General features: G+C 53.2%; 1 protein-coding gene across 1 annotated transcript in view; it reads right to left on the reverse strand.

The window, feature by feature from the left end:
• The window catches only part of EVC2 (EvC ciliary complex subunit 2), a 117,997-nt gene that overhangs the window by 23,056 nt on the left and 76,237 nt on the right, over positions 1–18,704 (reverse strand). The window contains 4 exon segments of the mRNA XM_040624923.1: positions 7,197–7,319; positions 9,701–9,905; positions 15,609–16,063; positions 17,224–17,383. Of these exon segments, the coding sequence (XP_040480857.1) occupies positions 7,197–7,319; positions 9,701–9,905; positions 15,609–16,063; positions 17,224–17,383 (943 nt within the window).

Consider the following 18,704-nt stretch of genomic DNA (forward strand, 5'->3'; position numbering starts at 1 on the left):
GGGAAGCTATGAAACTTCCCTTAGAACAGTGCTTCAGGAGATGACTTTGACAGAGACTGCCTCCAGGGATAAAACAGGGCCAAGAGCAGACATAAAGGGAACCATCTGGAGGCTTTCCCAGTCTTCGTGGATGGATAGATTTTCTCTCCCCTTCCTAAAATGCCTTCCCTGTCAATGCACCTTCTCTTCTAAGCTTTAGAAGAACCTGTGCCATCAGTATTCTGTCTTGTCAGGTCATCGGAAGATGAGCACATTATTCTCATGCTTAAACTCTAGTCACTTCCGAAATGACAGAGTGTGGAGAGCTGTTCCTGACCAAAGTGCCAGCCACCTCTGCATAATTGCTGCGGCAGCTGCAGGAACACAATAGGACTCATGGTTGGTTGCAGTGCGGGAGTCCCACTCCTGAATGAAGGGACTGCTAATGAACTGTGTATGCATGGCATGGCACGAAACCTGGAAACAGTGAATAAATAATGAACGGGTGAAGGGATATTGTGGTAGACATGCCACCCAGACGGAGGACGAGATCATTAAAGTAACACCGGACGTGACGGGTGAGCAGGAAATACGATCGTGTCATTTTCACATTCATATTTAAATGTTCCTGAAGAATATTTATGAGAAATTTATATATACGGTGAACAAAAACAGCAGCAGAGCACATCAAAGATTAGCTGAAACATTCCCTTCATTTCTGGATCCCTCAACTCAGATCTGCTAAAGTGACACAAGGATGGGCGTCAAGAGGCGCGTGCTTTAGGCTCCACCCTCCCACCTGCCAGCACTGTGACCTTGGACAAGTCTCTCCACCTTTCTGAGTCTCAATAGTCTCATCTGTGAAATAGAAATAGTCATTATTGCTCCACCTGCCTCACTACAGAGTGGAGTAGGATATCTGAAGAGGATCCAAGATCGTTTGAAATATCAAGGGATTGAAAAGAACCTAAATGTCTACTGTTGAGGTCTGGCTACATCATTTAAGGGTCACACATATCCTGAAATGTCATGCTGCTGTAAAAAGCCATGAGCAAACGCTTATGTACTGATATGGAAGGTCTTCACGTGTCAGTGTTAGGTAAGAAAGCAGAGACAGGTGAGACAGAGAGAAAGATAGCAGATGTAGACAGAACTATTTCTACTAGTTGGAAAATAAAAAAAAAATGAGTCCTGTAATTTGTGTTGTGTATTTACTTTGCTTTGTGGATTGGTCTAGGCACTGGAACAGGAGGAAGAGATACATTCCCAGATCTGGTCAAGGCATTCAGCAGGTAAGACCTTGGCCAGGTGCCATTTTGAGTGGCAGCCCTCCAGTCCTACAGATGTGATCAACTGTCCCAAGCTGGTGAGAGTCACCTGGAGGTCGCGGAAGAAGCCCAAATGTCCCTTTTTCAATCAGGCACCCATCTCTGAGCAGCCCTTCTTGGCTACCGTCTAGGAAAGGATAGTGGGACTGACATAACTGACCCTTGTAGGGAGACTCTGGCCACCAAGCCCACATTGGACCCTTTGCCTTATTGAGGTGTCTAGCCCCAGGGCCCTTTGGTTCACAGAAATCAAGTCACTTCTTAGTGGGGGTGGAGACTGCAACCTTAGCTTCTATCTCAGCCTTACAAGCAGAGGGGAAAGAGCAGGTCAGACTAAGACAAGGCCCACATCCCCTACAGCCAAAGAGGGCAGAGGGCAGGAAAGGAAGAGTGGCCAATAGAGACCTCCTTACAGAACTAAAAATGAATATATCCCCCATGATATTCTCTACAAAGTGCCTAAATCCTACCAATTTTGCCCCAAAGGCTGAGCTCCTTAGTACAGCCTCCAGGCCTCCCATACATCGGCTCCTACCTGCTTCCGAGGGCTCCCTTCTCCATACCTAACAGAAAACAACCTTTCTGAGGATATATGAAATATCTTTCAACACAGAACTGGTATAAAACCACAGTAAGCCACAATAAAATCCCAAGAACCATCATCACATATACTTTATTCTCTAACTAAAATATAACTAAGTTAGAAATCAGTAACCAAAAAAAGTTTTTAAAAAAAGGATAGGTTAAAATTATAAATCCATGACAAAAGGATAGGTCAAAAATTTCTACTTCTGCCCATGATGGAAGAACTGAGAACAGATTTACTCTCCCATCACCAGAAAACCAGGTAAAGTACATGGTGCAATAGTTTCCAGATACCAGACAAGAGGCAGCACAGGACTGGGCTGCCTGAGACAAGAAATAGACAAAGTGACCCCTCAGCCACCCCAGCCTGCTGCTTGGATACAGTTCCTAAGATGCAACACTGGATGAGGACCCAGGGGAAGCCCAGTAGGTGCACCAGGCTAAGAAAAAAAATCAGAGTTTGGGAGGCCACTGTGTCTAGAATTTGTGGGGCAGGTCCAAAGAGGAGGGAGCTGCAAAGACAGAGAGAGAGAGTGCCCCAAAGACCTACAGGGGTGTCCTCAAGTCTTTGGCTAAGTGTTGGGCATGCTTGAACAAAACAAACTACACCAGACCGGGAAAAGAACCATCAAAAATCCCAGGCAGAGGGATTGCCGGAGCTCACACAGAGCTGGGAAGAGTCCGTGTTCCCATTAGCCAGAGTGAAGAAAGCACACAGGCGTCAGGAAGAGTCCTCAGAAGGGTGCTGCCTCAGTAATGGGGATACATTAGCCCTCAACTAAAGGCAGCTCTTGATCCCGCCTAACAAAACTTAAAAGCATGACTTGAGAGGGTAAAACTAATCCCAAACAACTTAACTACAAGTCAAAACTCCAACACCATTAAAGAGAATACAACAAAACCTGGGACCCAGCATGTAAAACCTACAATGCCTAGCATCCAGTCAAAAATTACCACGCACACAAAGACGCAAGAAAACAGGAGCCACGATCCAGAGGACAATCCATCAGTGGAAAGGAGAGAGATGATGGAACCAGCAGATGAGGACACGGAAACAGTGATAAGAAAAAGAAATGAGCTAGCAGCTTGGAAAGGAGGCGACAAAACTGCAATTATTTGTGGACATGATGACTGACTGCAGAAATCAGCAGAACCAACAGATGAATCCTCACAACAGCCCTAAAAGGCAGTGCTTCTATTACCCACATTTGAAGGATGAGGACACCAGGGCACAGAACAGTTAAGAAGTTCAAGGTCACACAGCTGGCGAATGGCACAACTAGGACGTGGACGCAGATGTCTGGCTCCAAACAGAGAATAAGCAGTCTGGAAAGACTTATAAATAAAAACTGGTAACATTTCTTTACACCAGTATTGAGTAAGTCACAAATATAATTGAAAATAGGTTACCATTCACAGCTGCAAACAAACCTGCAATGTACCTAGGAACCATCACAAAGAAATACCTTATGTATAAGGTGACCATATGGTTTATCACCAAGTTGAGAGGGAAAACGAGGGGCATTGGAACCGTCCCAAACAAATTGAGATCTATGGTCACCCTACTTATGGAAACAATTGTTCCAAATAAAAAAGAAACATTCTACCTTTTGGGGGATGGAATGGTAATTCTCAAATTAACCTGTAAATTTCATGCAGTCACAACAGAAATTTAATTATGAACCTGATTAACTTATTCTAAAATGTGAATGCCCTCCGGACTCTTCCAGGTTTAAAATTCTGCATCTGTGAGCTTACAGTGAGCCCATCAGAAGGCCTGGCTGTCCCCGGCTGTGGGTCCCATTTCTGATCGCAGGCACACCCCAGCCCCTCAGGCAGCTGCCAGGGACCAGAGCAGATTCCTCACTCCATTAGCCTCTCAGCTATGCAGAAAAAGAGGTCAGGCAGGAAGCCCACCCTTGTCTGTCTGTCTGTCTGTCTCCCTGAATCAGTCACACAGCCGCTCATCAGTCATCTGATCAGCTCAGATCAGCCAAGTGGATTTTCTATCTGAAAGCAGGATGCGAACCTCCAAACGGCTGACGCGCAAAGTGGCCGCTCATCTGAAACCGTGAACATCTCAAGAGCAAAAACCAAGACCAGGGACTGGCCCAGAGAAGACAGTCCAAAAAACATTCCTAAAGGAGGAAGTGGAAGGAGACAGAAGGACAGGACAAGAAGGGCAAAAGAAGGAGTCAAAGAAAGGTGAGGAGACACAGGAAGGGCACGGGAGAGTCACCTTGGGAAGCTGAGCCTTCTCATTGTCACAGCTTGCCAGGTCATGGCTCCGTGACAGAAGGGCGTGGGTGATGGAGGCAGACGTGCCTCGTTCCACCCCCAGCTCTAGTGCATACTGACGGTGTGACCTTGGGCAATTCTCCCAACCTCTGCAGATGGAAGAGTCCAGACAAGGCACATACCAACCTGGGGTGGCAGGTTGCAGGGATCACAGATGTGGATTCTCATAAAGAAAGGAGGCACGCAGCAGGTGCCTCCAGCATGCTTGGCAGCCCCGGAGGTGAACCCAGAGTCCACACTGCCAGCCAGACAGGCTTTGCAATGGCTCTCTGACCCAGTCCCTCTCTCCAGCTCCATGAGCCCTGAGAAACTGCCCCGTCCTGGAACACAATCGCACCACTCTCAGCTGCTGGCATGCAAACCCAGGGCTGTCACTTTGCTCTACAATTACCCTGCAAATGAAAAATCTGAATGACTGCGGCTCGAAGGCTAAGATGGCGCAATCGATCAATTTCGGGGGGAACGTCAAAGCCGTTGAGTTGAGAGTGCGTATTCTATTGGCACTTGCCACAGTGAGACAGCCAATTGTGAGGATGGCCTGTCATTAAAAGGTTACAGCTGACAAATGCCTCTTGCCTGCCTTTCTCGGGGTTCTGGCGCACACACAGAGCCGCTCCATCATGGGGCAAAACCAGCACTGGAGCCCGCTGAAAGCTAAAAACTACCTTCCTGTCTGCCCCACAAACCCCTGTCACTAGTGGGTTGTCACTCTCACAATGCTCATCTTATCGATGTGGGAGCCAACGCGTGTTTGCCCCACACTGCATGACCATGAGAGATGACCACACGCGGTGAGAATGTTCCCTGTCAATCCCGACCAGGGCATTCGGCGCAGAGGCAGCCTGACCATGGGGAGCAGAGGGAGAGCTTTCAGTGCAGGCCCTGGAGCCGCTGCTGCCTGGCGTACCGGTTACACAAAAGTAACAGATACGCGTATATAAAGTACTGAGTCACAGGCCCTCGAAAGCAAACAAAATAAACGAGCGCTATTCCTAATTAAGTGCTGTCACATCTGAAGAGGGGAGTGCAGGTCTTAAATCAGTGCACAGGACAACAATGCAACATACATCGCCCCTGACGATGCCAGTGCATCCTCCGGAGCTGGGCGGAGGGCTGGCCTTCCACCCACGTGAAGGGTCCGGCTCGTGCTTAGGACAAATGCACGCCTCAGAGGGAAATGACAGAGGTGAGCTCAGGCCAGGGCAGGCTGCTGAGCTGGCTCAGGGAACTGCGGGGACAGGATGTCATCTGTCACCACTCGCTGTCGCACATTCACCCTGTCCCTCTCCTCCGTGGATGGGCTCAGCGAGGTTCAGCTGGCCTTCTCAGCCTGGCATGTGAGCCCCCTTCCATCATGGTCTGCTGTTCCTCCCTCGGGACACCCTGCACTCCAGCAAAGCAGCCTTTTCACGGGGCTGCCGATTCTCTGGGCTCCCCATGAACCCGCACTGTGTCCTTGGCCGTGGCTTGGGCCACCCATTCTCTCCACCAACACAAATCCCAACTTTTCCTTCTCCGGCAACATCCACCTAGAGCTTAAGGGGTTTGGCTCACAGACTGGCAGGTGTGGGAGGAATTGCCCCACCTGGCCCCCAGGAGGCTACTTCCTCTGCAGCTCAGGCCCCTCTGTACCCCTCTCTCCTCTGCTGCTCCTTGGTGAACCTCGACCACAACACACCAGGCGGGCCAGGCTCAGCTCTGCTCAAGAGCTACACTTCTGCTCGCCTCCTCCAGGAAGGCCGCCCCCAGGAGCCCCAGGGAAGGCTGTGATCAGGAGGCTGAGTGTGTAACGCTGGGGCCGCTCAGCAAGCCCGTCTGGCTCTCACACTGATTTGTATCTTCGGTGCTAGCCTTTAGCAATGAGGAAGAGGACATGTTCGCCTCTCCTCGCCTTGTCTCTGTCTTCCTTCTCAGTTCTACGTAGAACACAGATTGGGGGGGGGGGCGCTACTTGTTGTATCCCTGAGACGTCACAGCCTGGACCTCACCCTGCGCAGGTGCTAGGGCTCCTGGCCACGTGATGCTTTTGTGTTCTGAGAAATACACCTGTGTTAAACGAACACAACACCAGGGCAAGGACAGGGACCGGAGGCAGGAACAAGACGGCAGCTCTGAAAATGGCTTAATATGTCCGTGGACGGAGCACACTCCTCTGGGAAACCCCCCCTTTGCTGAGTGCCGGGGGACACGGCAGGCACCCAGACAGCGGTAACACCATGTCACCTCTGCAGAGGGACCTGACCTGACTCGGCCGCCTACAGTCTGTCTCACTCCCCTCACCCCTGCCCCATGACTGTCACATCACCTCGTTCATTTCCTAAGGCGGTGACCACCGTCTATGAGTGTTTTCTGTCCGTCTCCCCCAGCCATTAACGTGCACCCCATGAGAGCAGAGCCAGGACTGTCTGTCACTCAACACTGTGCCTGGGACCCTGCCACTGCTCAGAATCCCAGTGTGGTGAATGCGCGGTGTGGGGTGTGTTAGGACAAGAAAGCAGGACAGGGCAGAGGAATGAGCGGGAAGAACTGGGCGATCTGGGCAGGCTTCTTGGGAGAGGGGACACCTGAGGACAGAGGCAATGCCTCAGGACAGCCAAGGACAAGGTTCATCTCTCCAGGTAAGGGAAGGCGGCGAGGTCCATCCAAGCAGAGGGAGGAACTGGGACAGCGCTGTGCGCTCATGCAGGAACGTCAAGTACGGCGCATGTGAACGCCTCAGTGCAGGGCCAGGCGTGGAGGCGGCGGCCCCCACGGCTACGGAGGCAGCAGCAGATGTGGGGCCCCCTGGACGATCCAGAGATCGGGTGAGGAAGTGGAGGAGGGTTGCAGACAGGATGGTGGCGAGGCGTGAGGGGCACGGGTGGGTCCCCGCTGCAGGAGCACAGCTGAACCACACAGTGCTGACGGAGATGGGCAGTCACGGCCCTGGGGACTCTGGGCGCCCTGCGAATGGGGTGGCATCAGCCCTGTGTGGGCAGCGAGAATAGATAAAGCAGAAGGACTGACCTTTTCAACCAGGTCTTCAGGGGCCTGTTCCTCAAAGAGCTGTATTTTGTCTTCAATGCTCTTCCTCAAAAGGTCTACCTTGCTTTTACTCTTGGAGCGCGGCTTCCTCGCCTTGGGCTGCTGCTGGAGGGGGCAAGGGAAAACACGGGCAGGGAAGTGACCACCTGCAGGTCTGGGCAGCCCCCATGTCTCCCAGAGCCGGGAGGGGCTCCTGCGGCCCCCAGAGCTGCACAGTTGTCTTTGGTGGGACAGATGGGGAAAGATGTACATTTGTCTGAACAAACTCAGTAGGGGGCCTGCCGTCCATCAAAGGAGACGAAGGCCTCCAGCTGGCAGAGCCAAAGCTTTGCAGTCAGACAGCACAGCCAACCCGGGTCCTCCTCCTCCCAGCCGTGGGACCTCAACCCGTCAGCTCTCTGAGCAGGGGACTCGACCTAAGACGTCCCTGTCCTAGTGAAGCTAGGCGGAGTGGCTCTCCCTGCTGGCACCAGCGGACTCCACCACCACCTGCTCCTCTGCTGTCCCCCGCGGTCCTCGGGAAGGGAGCCAGGCTCAGCCAGCCATGGCCACCGACCCCTGCCAGCACATCAGTGCATTTCTGCTGCAGAGTATTTCTATTTTTTTAATTTGAGAGAGAGAGAGCGAGAGAGAGCGAGCACACGAGCATGAGCGGGGGAGGGGAAGAGGGAGAGGAAGAAACAGACACCCCCCCAAGCAGGAAGTCAGACACAGGGCTCGATCCCAGGACCCTGAGATCACAACCTGAGCCGAAGGCAGAGGTTTAACCGACTGAGCCACCCAGGTGCCCCTCTTCTGCAGGGTATTAAGTGAGTGCATTTCACACTCGGGGCAGGTGTATCTGTCCCTCTGACGCAGACTGCAGGGCCGAATCTATTTCCAAACCGAGCACCCTAAACCACTTTAGAATCAGGAACATCGCTCCTGCCAGGATCGGCCCTCAGTCAGCTCCAAAGCAGGGGAAACACACCTTGCTTCACTTCTATGGAAATACCTGTATTCATTGTTCTGAAACTTAGGGAAAAAAAAATCTTTGCTACTTTGTCCCTTATTCTCTAACTACCATCGTCTTATAAATCCTGCACTCTTCTAGGAACAGAAATAGAAAAAACACTTTTTTTTTTTAACATGAAAGAACATAAAAGCTTCTAAGTTATTTCTGCATTGTGCTGTTTTTTTATTCAATAAGGATATGACTGAATTTTTTTTCTTCCCCCAAAGGATAAGCAGTAGGTTTCAAGTCAGAAAATACCAGCCCCGAGCCCAGTTCCGCCACCCCCGGCCTGCCTCAGTCAGTCCACTTGTCCTGCGCTGGTGGGTTTCTCTTCTATAAAATGAGCAGAGAAACCTGGCAGTGAACATGCACGAGATCACCTAAGCTTAAGCACTTTGAATACGTGCTCAATCCCATCCTAATATCACGTCCAGAGAAGCCCGACATCTTGCATACATTTGGTGGTTGGCCGGCTCAATCACACGCACTGCACACCTGCTACGAGCCAGGTACTTTCCAGGTGCTGGGGGCGGAGTGGTGAATGGGTCAGGGAGCCTGTCTGCAGTGGGACACAGACAGTGAGCGGGCTGAGAAACCAGGACATTTCAGTGATCAGTTACGTGAAGACAAGGACCACAGCCACGTGGTGAATGCCTGGGGAGGGGGTCTTCTGGACGGGTGCTCAGGGTGGGCCTCTGCAGGGCAAGCTGAGCTGAGACACGAAGAGACCACAAAGAGCTGGCCCTTGATATTCTCAGGGAAGCGTGTTCCTGGCAGAAGAAACGGCAAGTTCAAAGGCCTCGTCTTAGGTCGGGTTCCCCAGAGGCAGAGGCGGAGATGGGGTTGGGGTGTACATGGTTTCCTGAGAGGAACTCGGAGCAGCATGTGGGGAGTGAGGGAACCAGGTCAGGAAGGGGAGAGGGCCACGCCGGCCGGGGTCTCAGGTGAGTCTAGCCTTAACTGCTCCATGGGGGGCTCCGGAGCAAACACGGCCCCCCAGACTGGCCTGCCTTTGAGGCCCATAACAGGTGCTCAGCAAAGGCAACCGTCCATCATCAGGCTACAGGGTCCGGTGTGAGAGGCTCCCTTTTCCTGACCCACCTGAGTGGGGGTGAGCATCCTCCTCGTGCCACTTACAGAAGGGGCCAGGCTTCTGCACCCTGAGTCGGTCACTGCGCAAGGCTGAGGGAGCAGGAGGGAAAGAAGCCTCTTGGGCCAGGGGGCACCCATCTGCCCGAGGCCAGGTCCAGAGGAAGGTCCGGGTGTGAGCTGTGAGCAGCTGAAGTGCAGGGCCCGGGAAGGGGGTCTGGGCCAGGCATCTAAAGGTTAGGGTAAGCTTGGCAGTTCCAGAAAGGGCCAGAAGCCGACATGGCTGCAGAGCAGAGTGAGAAGAGGTGAGCCCGGGGTGGGCGGCGGGGCCAGAGCCCACGGCCTCAGGCGCGGGAGATGCCCCATGTCTATAGTCAAGGAGCGGCTGGGACACCCCTCTTACCGGCAGCTCAGGGGCAGCCAGGGCCTGGTCCAGCCTCAGGAGCTCCGCTTCTCGCCAGGCAGTCTGGAACTGCTGCAGCAGGACGCGGGCCCGGATTTTGGGCAGGGCCAAGCTCCTGTCCATCTGAGCGAAGCAGCCGTGAACTTCCTGCCTCATCCCGAGCAGCTCCTCCTCAGACAGGGAGAAGGCCGAGGAGCAGAGCTTCCTGGAAAAGCAAGACAGAGAGGGAGGCAAACCCTAAGAGACTCTAAACTCTAGGGAACAAACTGAGGGTTGCTGGGGGGGGGGGATGGGGGAACTGGGTGACGGGCATTAAGGAGGGCACGTGATGGAATGAGCCCGGGTGTTACATGCAACTGATGAATCACTAACTTCTACCCCTGAAACTAATAATACACTATGTTAACTAAATTGAATTTAAATTGAAAATTTTTAAAAATAAATTTGAAAAGGGTGGCTCAGTCGGTGAAGTGTCTACCTTTGGCTCAGGTCAAGATCTCGGGGTCCTGGGATCGGGACCCACATTGGGCTCCCTGCTCAGTGGGGAGTCAGCTTCTCCCTCTCTCTCTGCCCCTTTCCCGCCCCTCCCATGCTCACTCTCTCTCTCTCAAATAAGCAAAATCTTTAAAAAAAATAAAGATAAATAAATAAAAAGAGGAAACAGTTAAGGGGTGCTGGGTGGGGGAGAAGCTGGGAATTCAAAGAGCAAACTCCATTCATCAAATTCATGTCCAGAAAAACCCATCATGTCTTTAATCATGCCTTCGATCAACAGGAATCTCTTGAGCACCGAATATACGGTGCATGGGACACACAGCCATGCTAGGGCGAAGTCACGGCTGCGTGAGGGTGTCTGGGGGCAGGCAGCAGGCCTCCCAGCCTTCCCAAGCTGGGAGAGAGTCTACTTTCGCTTTAGAAACAGACGTGAAAACAAAGCATCATCCCCCAAGCCCGCTCAGCAGCACACTACGCAAGGGCCAGTGGCCTGGAGGACAGATGCCCGGCTCAGCTCAGGAGGAAAAGGGACAAGGGGGGGCCTTGCACTGGGCGTTAAAGGATCATGACTGACAGCCATCACACAGAGAAAACCCGTTCCGCGCTGGGAATATGCTGAGTGACTGACTGCTATAGGCTGACCTGTGTCCCCCCAGAAGACGTCAGGTCCTAACCCCAGTACCTGGGAATGTGATCTTGTTTGGAAACTGAGTCTTTGCTGATGCAAAAGTAAGATGAGGCCAAAATGGAGGAGGATGGGCCCTTCACCCAACATGACTGGTGTCCTTGTGAGAAGAGAAGAAAGACCTGGGCACAAGGGGAAGGCCTCGGGATCACAGGGCCACGGACTGGAGTGAGGAAGCCAGCACAGATGCCGAGGACGCTGGCAGCCCCCCAAGCTGTCCTTGTGTCTTCAGAGACAGCCTGGTAACACCTTGCTGACACCTTGATTTCAGACTTCTGACCTCCAGAGCAACAAAAAAACACTTCCCTGTCCTTTGAAGCTTCCCAGGAGGTGGGACTCTTGTTTCCGGAGCTCCAGGAAACAAAAACATTGACCTACACCATTGCTAATCCTTCCAGCAACTCAGTCCTCCATTTACAGACAAGGAGATTGAAGAATCCTGCCAGTCTTCCTTGCCAGCAAGGCCCACAGCCCACTCTACAGGGGAGGCCGGCTATGGGCTCCCGTTCCCTCCTCTCCAGCGAGATGTGAGGGGAAGTCTGCTAGGGACCCCTGCAAAGAGGTTCCTCCCGGAGCCAGGAGAAGCAAGCGAGGGAGAAGCTGCCTCTCCTTCCTGCTTTGGGCAATGCCTGTCTGTCCACTTGTTCGTCTGACGAACATTCTCTGTGGACAAACCCAGATTGTTCGGTGTTCTGGCAATGTTCAGTCAACATTGGCTGGCTAAAATGTGCTCTGTGGATGCTTTACACGCAGACATACCCACAGGACTACTGAGGGAGGCCACGGCCAGCCCTGCCACACCCAAATCTCCAGGAGGGAGAGCGCGACTGCAGCTCAGCTAGAATGTTCTCCCCTGGAAATAGAATAGGACCTTCCAGGTGATATGGGCCTCCAGCCGGACATAGTCTGAAGGCCCCAGGCCCATGTCTCAACACCCCATCGTGGGTTTCTCACGACAGGGCGTCCACCAACTTTTTAAAAAGAACCCCAGGAAATGGCAGCTGCTCCTTTGTCCTTGATCTCTTGGAGAACCTTTGCCCCGTGTTTGCAGGTATGTGGAATCCAAAGTGAAAGCAACTCTGAAATGACTCTGAGTCATTATTCCTGCCCAACTTCAAGCCGCTCAGCCCTGGGTGGTCTGGTCTTAATCCTCTACTGTGTAGCGACCCAGATAAGACAGAAACACCTGTCTTGACAGAAACACAGGCAGGGTCTTGGCCCTGATGGGAGTTTAAATCCAGGCAGGAGTTCAGGAGAAGAAGTCTCAAAGACATGCTTTCGCTGGAAAAAACACCTTATTAATTCCTACTTTACTCAACCAGGTTTAGAGCAACTCCATCCTGCTTGAAATTGCAAAGCTTCTAAAAATGTGTTTCAAAACAATTGTGCAAAGCCATTGTTACATAGTGCCTCAGAAATAAAGGCTGCAACCTTTTGGAATCTTAAACAAGCAAAGTAGACAGGCAGACGCACGTCATGGGCATCGTTCCTTGACCCTCTTTAACCCTTAGAAAAATCATAAAGCGTTTTCTGATAGCAAGGTGAGAATTCTCTTTTGCCGGTGAATGACTAAATCAGCAGCGGCTCTCGTAATACTCTCTGCCAAATGGATCCAAATGAAGTTGCAGAAAACGACCACCCAGTAATGGGAATGTCAAGTCTAATTCAGATGCTTCAACGAGTCCAAAGCTGGTTGGAGCGTGTAAAGAGACTTCGGTGGGATGCGGGTTGAGCTGAATTGTTACTGCTGAGAACAATTCGCAGGAATAAGAAGTGGCCTTTAAGGATCTGATTCTTACGGGCTTGGAGAGAAGACAGCATCTTGTATGCTCAAGAAAGCAAACACTAACAAAGACTGGGAAGTAAACAGGGACAGAAGCCTAAGACAGAAGAGGCAGAGCCCAGAGAGGGCACTCTCTCTCTCTGCAAACACCCAGGGACCCGTTCTCCCTGGCGGCCAGGTCAGTCCTGGGGAAGGGCACTGTGTAGGAGGACAGAAGAAGTGGTCGAAGCCAGGCAGATCCTGTCCCACCAGACGTCACTGTCAAGGAAGGCCGGGCGTTGCGGGGGAAGATGCTCTGGTACTGAGGCCCCTCCGAGGGTACAGGTGGGAGGGACCACGGATGCCCAGTGCACAGCATGCTGGCCCAGCAGAGAGGGGAGACAGACCGGCTGAGCAGATATGCTGGAAAGAACTCATTCCCCTCCTGCCACCCCCCCCCCCCATCAAACAACATCCCCTGCACACTCCTGTCTGTGCAACCAGGTCCAACACACAGGGCTCTGGATTCAGAATTACATTGCGCCTAAGATTCAGCTTAAGCTGGGAAGCGTCTATACCCAGAAAAGGATACTAAATGGGTGCGAGCTATGTTTGTTTCTTTGCTTGAATAGGTTGTTTGGATTTGTCTGTTTGCTTAAGTTTCTGGGTTGGCTGGTTGGTTCGTTGAAAGGAAAAGCAACTTTAAGGAATGCTGATTGCAAGGTCTGTAGGGAAACGGAAAAGAAGCTCTGTCATTGCCAAATGGGTACGACCATGTCCTTGTAAGGAAACAATGACTCAGTGGCTCCAAATAAACAGACTGAGTAGATGCTGGTTATGGGCCATTTCCCCTGAGCAGCTGGTGATGGCTTTTAACTGTGTTCCTCCACGCCAGTCACACTGGTCTCCCCTCTTCACGCCCAGATAAGGACCAGGATCTCCTCTCAAGCTGCTCCCGCCTCAGTCTTGCCCCGTCTCAGCAGAGCACCGGTGGCCCGTGCCCACTCATCTCTGGCTCCCAGTGCCAGGTCGGCAGCTGGTGCACACAGTGGACCTCCCTCGGGGCCTGGCAAAGATCTGGACCCTCCAGTGTACCCGGAACGGTTACCTGCCCGTGCCTGCTTGTCCTGACCATCTCGCTAGGTGTCTGCTCTCCTCCTGATCATGGGTAGCAGCCATTACTTACTAGCTGCTCACTGCCGATCAAGGGTCATGTTTAAAGATTTAAATACATGAACCCATGCTCTCCCTCATCGATGCCGTGAAGGTGGCATCTTGTTAGACATGGCTGATGACCTAACCCAGAGCCACTTCCTTAAGCCTTGTCAGCTCAGTGTTTGTTTAGAGGGGTTCCCTCCAACGATGTTGGGGACAGGAACACCCCTCACAGCCCCCGGGGGGAAGCCGCAGCTGGTCTAAGGCAGGAACTGGCAAACCATGGCCTGTGGACCAAGTGTAGCCCCAGCCTGTCTTTGTTCATGAAGTTTGGCACGCAGTCAAATTCATTAGTTTACAGACTGTCTATAGCTGCTTTCTCGCTACCGTGGCAGAGTTGGCAGAGTAGTAGCAACCATGTAGCCCTCAGAGACTACCCTTATCTGCACTTCATTTAAAAAGTTGACAGCCCTCTGGTCTCCGACAGTCATGGTCACTTCATTCTCCTTGCTGGTGAATGGTTTCAGCATGGGCCTGTGATGTAGTCCTGACCAGTGGAATCAGAAGGGGTGATGGCTCAGATGAAGAGATGATGCGTGTGACACCTGGTGCTACAGCAGCCATCCTGAAACCATGAGGGGATGAGCCCAAAGACCAAAGTGGTGCACTGAGGATAGTGGAGCAGAAAGACCATCAGAACTGGGTCCTTGATGGAATCATTGAGCCACTGAATCAAGATGGGAAGCATTTACCTACCACTTGACTCCTTCTTATAAAATATTTTCTTCATCTTTTACTAACCCGATAGTGTTGTGTGCTGTTGAAAGCACCCTAAATGACTGAGTATTGTTGTTTAAGGCAAGACAGATGAGGCTTAAGAGGTTAAGTAACTCTCCTACACTCAGCTGGTGGTAGTGCTGGGATTTAAATCTAGTTTTTCTGGTCTACACTGGCCACATCTGACTTTGCTCGACAGCCCCACTTGAGCTCTGTTTGGAGCTCCTTCAGTTTCCAATCTGATGGGCCAGCCTCAATCGACTGCCAAAAGCTTTGTGGGTCTCTGCTACACCAGGAAAGTTGTCCCATTTGGGCCACGCCAATCTCAGTCCGCACAGAGAGCTGGTAACTCCTGGCAGGAAGGGGCTCTGGCCCCTCTGGCATGTGACTTCAGCTGGTCCTCATTGCTCCGACAACACCCCCGTCTTTAAAAACAGTAACTGTGCCATTTATCCAATGTTTCCTAGTCATAGCACCAGGAGAGCTGGCCAGCTGTGGCCCCTATGTCCTACTTAGAGGTGATGTCATTACATGGTTCTTGAATTAAGAATGAAACAAATAGCCCAAGCACAACTGAATCGGTGAACGAAGGAAGAGGGCCAGTAAAGAGGCAGTGAGGGTAAGGCCTCAAACAGGAACCCAATATCACACGTTGTTGACATCTGGTGAAACGGGGTGGGCTCCGAATGGCCCCCCCCCCGCTAGTTCTGCTCCCCACTTTGCTCCCGGGAATAAGGCCCCTCATCAACCGAGCTTCTGATCAAGGGGTCCCGGTGCAGCTCCTGCGTATGCGGGAGTGGTGGGTTCCAGCCCCCCAGGCACAGCCTCCCACGGGAACCCGGGCCCCTCACCCTCTTCTCGCTACAAAGCCTGCCTCCCACCGGCCCTGGCTGCTCATGCCGTGACCCCGGGTGGCCCTCTTCCCTGGGCTGCGAGTTCAGGTGACCAAGGACCTCGAGGGGCAGTGCCCGCCATCCCCACAACCACGGGCAGGCCCATCCCTCACTGGGGTGGAGGAGGGTGAGGACGCTCACGCAAAGATCAGGTGCTCCCAGCGTCTCAGCTCCGCCTGCTCCTCCGTTGAGGCCTCCAGCGCGTCATCCTTCAGTCTCTGCCTCACGCTCTGGACGCCCTCCTGGTCCCTGTCTCTCTCCTCCCCCTCGAGCTGCTGGGCCCGGGCAGCCAGCTCCCGGCTGTGCTCCTCCAGGATCTGCTGCAGGAAGAGCCAGGGCACGCCACGCTTCAGCAGCTCCTGGGTCATCCCCGAGTTCTGCAGGCGCCGCAGCTCCTCGGTGGCCTTCTCGGACAGCGACAGCGTCAGGGCCCTGAGCTCCTCCAGGGCGGCCTGGTCCAGACGCTCCTGCAGCTCCTCCAGCGCCGCGCTGTGCTCAGCCAGCAGGCTCCCCCACTGGCCCAGGTACTGGCTGGCGTCCTCGGCAGCTCGCAGGGCCTCCCCGAGGGACAGCTGCTCCTTCCGCTGCTCCTTGTGCTGCAGGGGTTTCGGAGAGGAAAGCTCAGGGGGGACCAGCTTGGCGCGCACAGCGCTCTGGCAGCCCCCGTGGAAACCTGTGCGGGGGGCACAGAAGGGTGACAGTCCTCTCCCAACATCTCACACTTAGAGAGCTGTCCGTAGGAAACTAACCCGAAATAGCTCAGGCGGTTAAACATCCGACTCTAGGTTTCGGCTCAGGTCATGATCTCAGGGTCGTGAGCTCGAGCCCTGCATCGGGCTCCGCACTCAGCAAGGAGTCTGCTTGGGATTCTCTCTCTAACTCTCACTCTGCCCACCCCCCTCTGCTCACTCTCTCTCTCTAAAAAAAAGGAAAGTAACCCAAAGTAGAGTGAGAGCTCCATCTGTTGAACACGTATTGAACACATCTTTATTGAGCAGGTAAAGCCCAAGAGCAGACCACCTGGGTTCCAAGCCTGCCTCCTCCGTGGACAAGCCTAGAACTCTCTGTGCCTCCACGTCCTCATCTGTAAAACGGGGCTGATCTACCTCACCAGAAGTCGGCAGGATTCAGTGAGCTAACACGCGTGTGCTTCTCAGAGGCATGGTGGGTGCGGAGCACACGGCGATGAACGTCTGCTATTACTCTGTGGCCCGAGCACGGGGGAAAATCACCCCGAGATCCGGGACGGACAACTGAAAGGAGGTCAGGGGAGGCCTTTCAGGAAGGAGATCCGAGTGATACCTGAGGGAGGAGGTCACACCTCAGGCGGGCTGAGACACAGGGACAGAAGATGCCCAGGGAGAGAGCTGCAGGCAGGGAGGCCCCCGGGGGTGAGGAAACATGGACAGGCACAATAACGATGTCCATCGTGCCGGGATCTCTCAGAGCACCGGCAGACCGTCTCCATGCTCTGTTGTGAGGACACGGGATGGTCCAGGTGGCCAAAGAGGGTCACCATTCTACCGATTCGTCAAGCACCTACTCTGTGTCCTCAGCCCCGGGGATGCGGCGGAAAGCTCTGCCTCCGTGAACAGGGCCGCTCACAGATGATCAGAAGCAGCAGCAAGAGACGCTATTCACGGACGGTCGCTGGGATCTCTGCAGTCCTTCCATCCTTCTAGAGCCTAACCCTGCATCAGGCCAGCCCATCAGAGAAAGGCGGCCTCGGGCCCCACGGACACCATCGCTCACATACCTTTTGTAGCATCTCTCGTCTTCGCTTCAGGATTAATTTTTGGTGCAGCTTCTTCTTCTCCTGCTTCAGGTCATTGTCCAGCTTCTGTTTGATGGAGAAGACTTCCGTCTGAACGCGCTCCAGCAGCGTCTCCATCTGCTCCTCATCCAGGTAGCCCGCTCTAGGAGACAGACGCAGAGGCTGACGCACTCTCCACACCCACCCTCAGCCTGACCGCGGCAGGGGCTGGACGCTCATCTCGCCGTTTGCTTGGTCTGATCAGAAGAAGTCCCTACCCTGAAGGAGCAGGAGCAGAACGGGCAGCTAAGGCGTTCCCCAAATACAGGAAGGGCAAGGTCGGCGACCCTAGGGCACGTAGAGTCATGCCCAGAAAGCTCAATACCAGAAACCACCTGTTCGGGCAGAGACTGGGCAAGAGCTCTGGGACAAAGTGGTGCTCTGGGGACCACGGTGCTCCAGGGACAGTTTTCCAAGAGCAGACAGTGGGTTCGGAATTGCTGGTGACAGGACTGTCACCATCAAAGTCCAAGAGGTAAATGCAAGAAATGCCATGTAGGGTTAATTCTTCATGCTAACCTCGCTAGCCACAGGGCACCCGCATTGAACACTGTCTGGTTGTGTCTGGGAGGGTGTTTCCAGGAGAGATTAGCACTCAGAACCAGGGATGCGGTAAAGCAGACTGCCCTCAACGTGGGGGGGGGGGCATGAGCCAACCCAGCAGGTGGCCGAATAGCAGAAAAGGTGGAGGAAGGAGGAGTCTGCCCCCTTCTCCCTGCCTCACTGCTTTAGCTGGATGCCTCTTCTCACCTTCTCCTGCCCCCGGACTGGGATCCCCTGGTTCTCAGGCCTTTGGATTCAGACCGAACTACACCACTGGCTTTCCAGAGCATTCCAGAGTCTCCAGCTTGCACGGGGCAGGTGGTGGGAGTCCTCAGCCTCTGTAATTAGGTGCGCCAACCCCTCGTATCTATCTTACTGGTTGTTTTTCTGGAGAATCCTGACCGACACAGTCTGTTACTGCCACGATTGCCATGACTATTCCCAGTCTGTCTGCATCACTGGTTTGGGCCCCGAGCTTGGCACAGGGTAGATATCCATGGAAATTTTTTCTTTTTTTAAGTTTTTATTTATTTATCTGACAGAGAGAGAGAGCATAAGCAGGGGGAGTGGCAGGCAGAGGCAGAGGGAGCAGCAGGCTTCCTGCTGAGCAGGGAGCCCAATGTGGGGCTCAATTCTGAGACCCTGGGATTATGACCTGAGCCTAAGGCAGACGCTGAACCACTGAGCCACCCAGGCGCCTCTATCCATGGTAGCTTCTTGAAGGAATAAATAGGCAAATGAATGAATGTTGGACACATGTTTTAGAAACGTAAGTCCCGTGCCAACTTTTAATTTTTTAAAATATCTTATTCCTTTGAGAGAGAGAGAGAGAGAGAGCACACATGAGCGGGTAGAGTGGCGGGGGGGGGGGGGGGGGGGGA

This window comes from Ursus maritimus, unplaced genomic scaffold, assembly GCF_017311325.1.
Source record: "Ursus maritimus isolate PB19 unplaced genomic scaffold, ASM1731132v1 scaffold_8, whole genome shotgun sequence".
In the NCBI taxonomy this organism is placed as follows: Eukaryota; Metazoa; Chordata; class Mammalia; order Carnivora; family Ursidae; genus Ursus; species Ursus maritimus.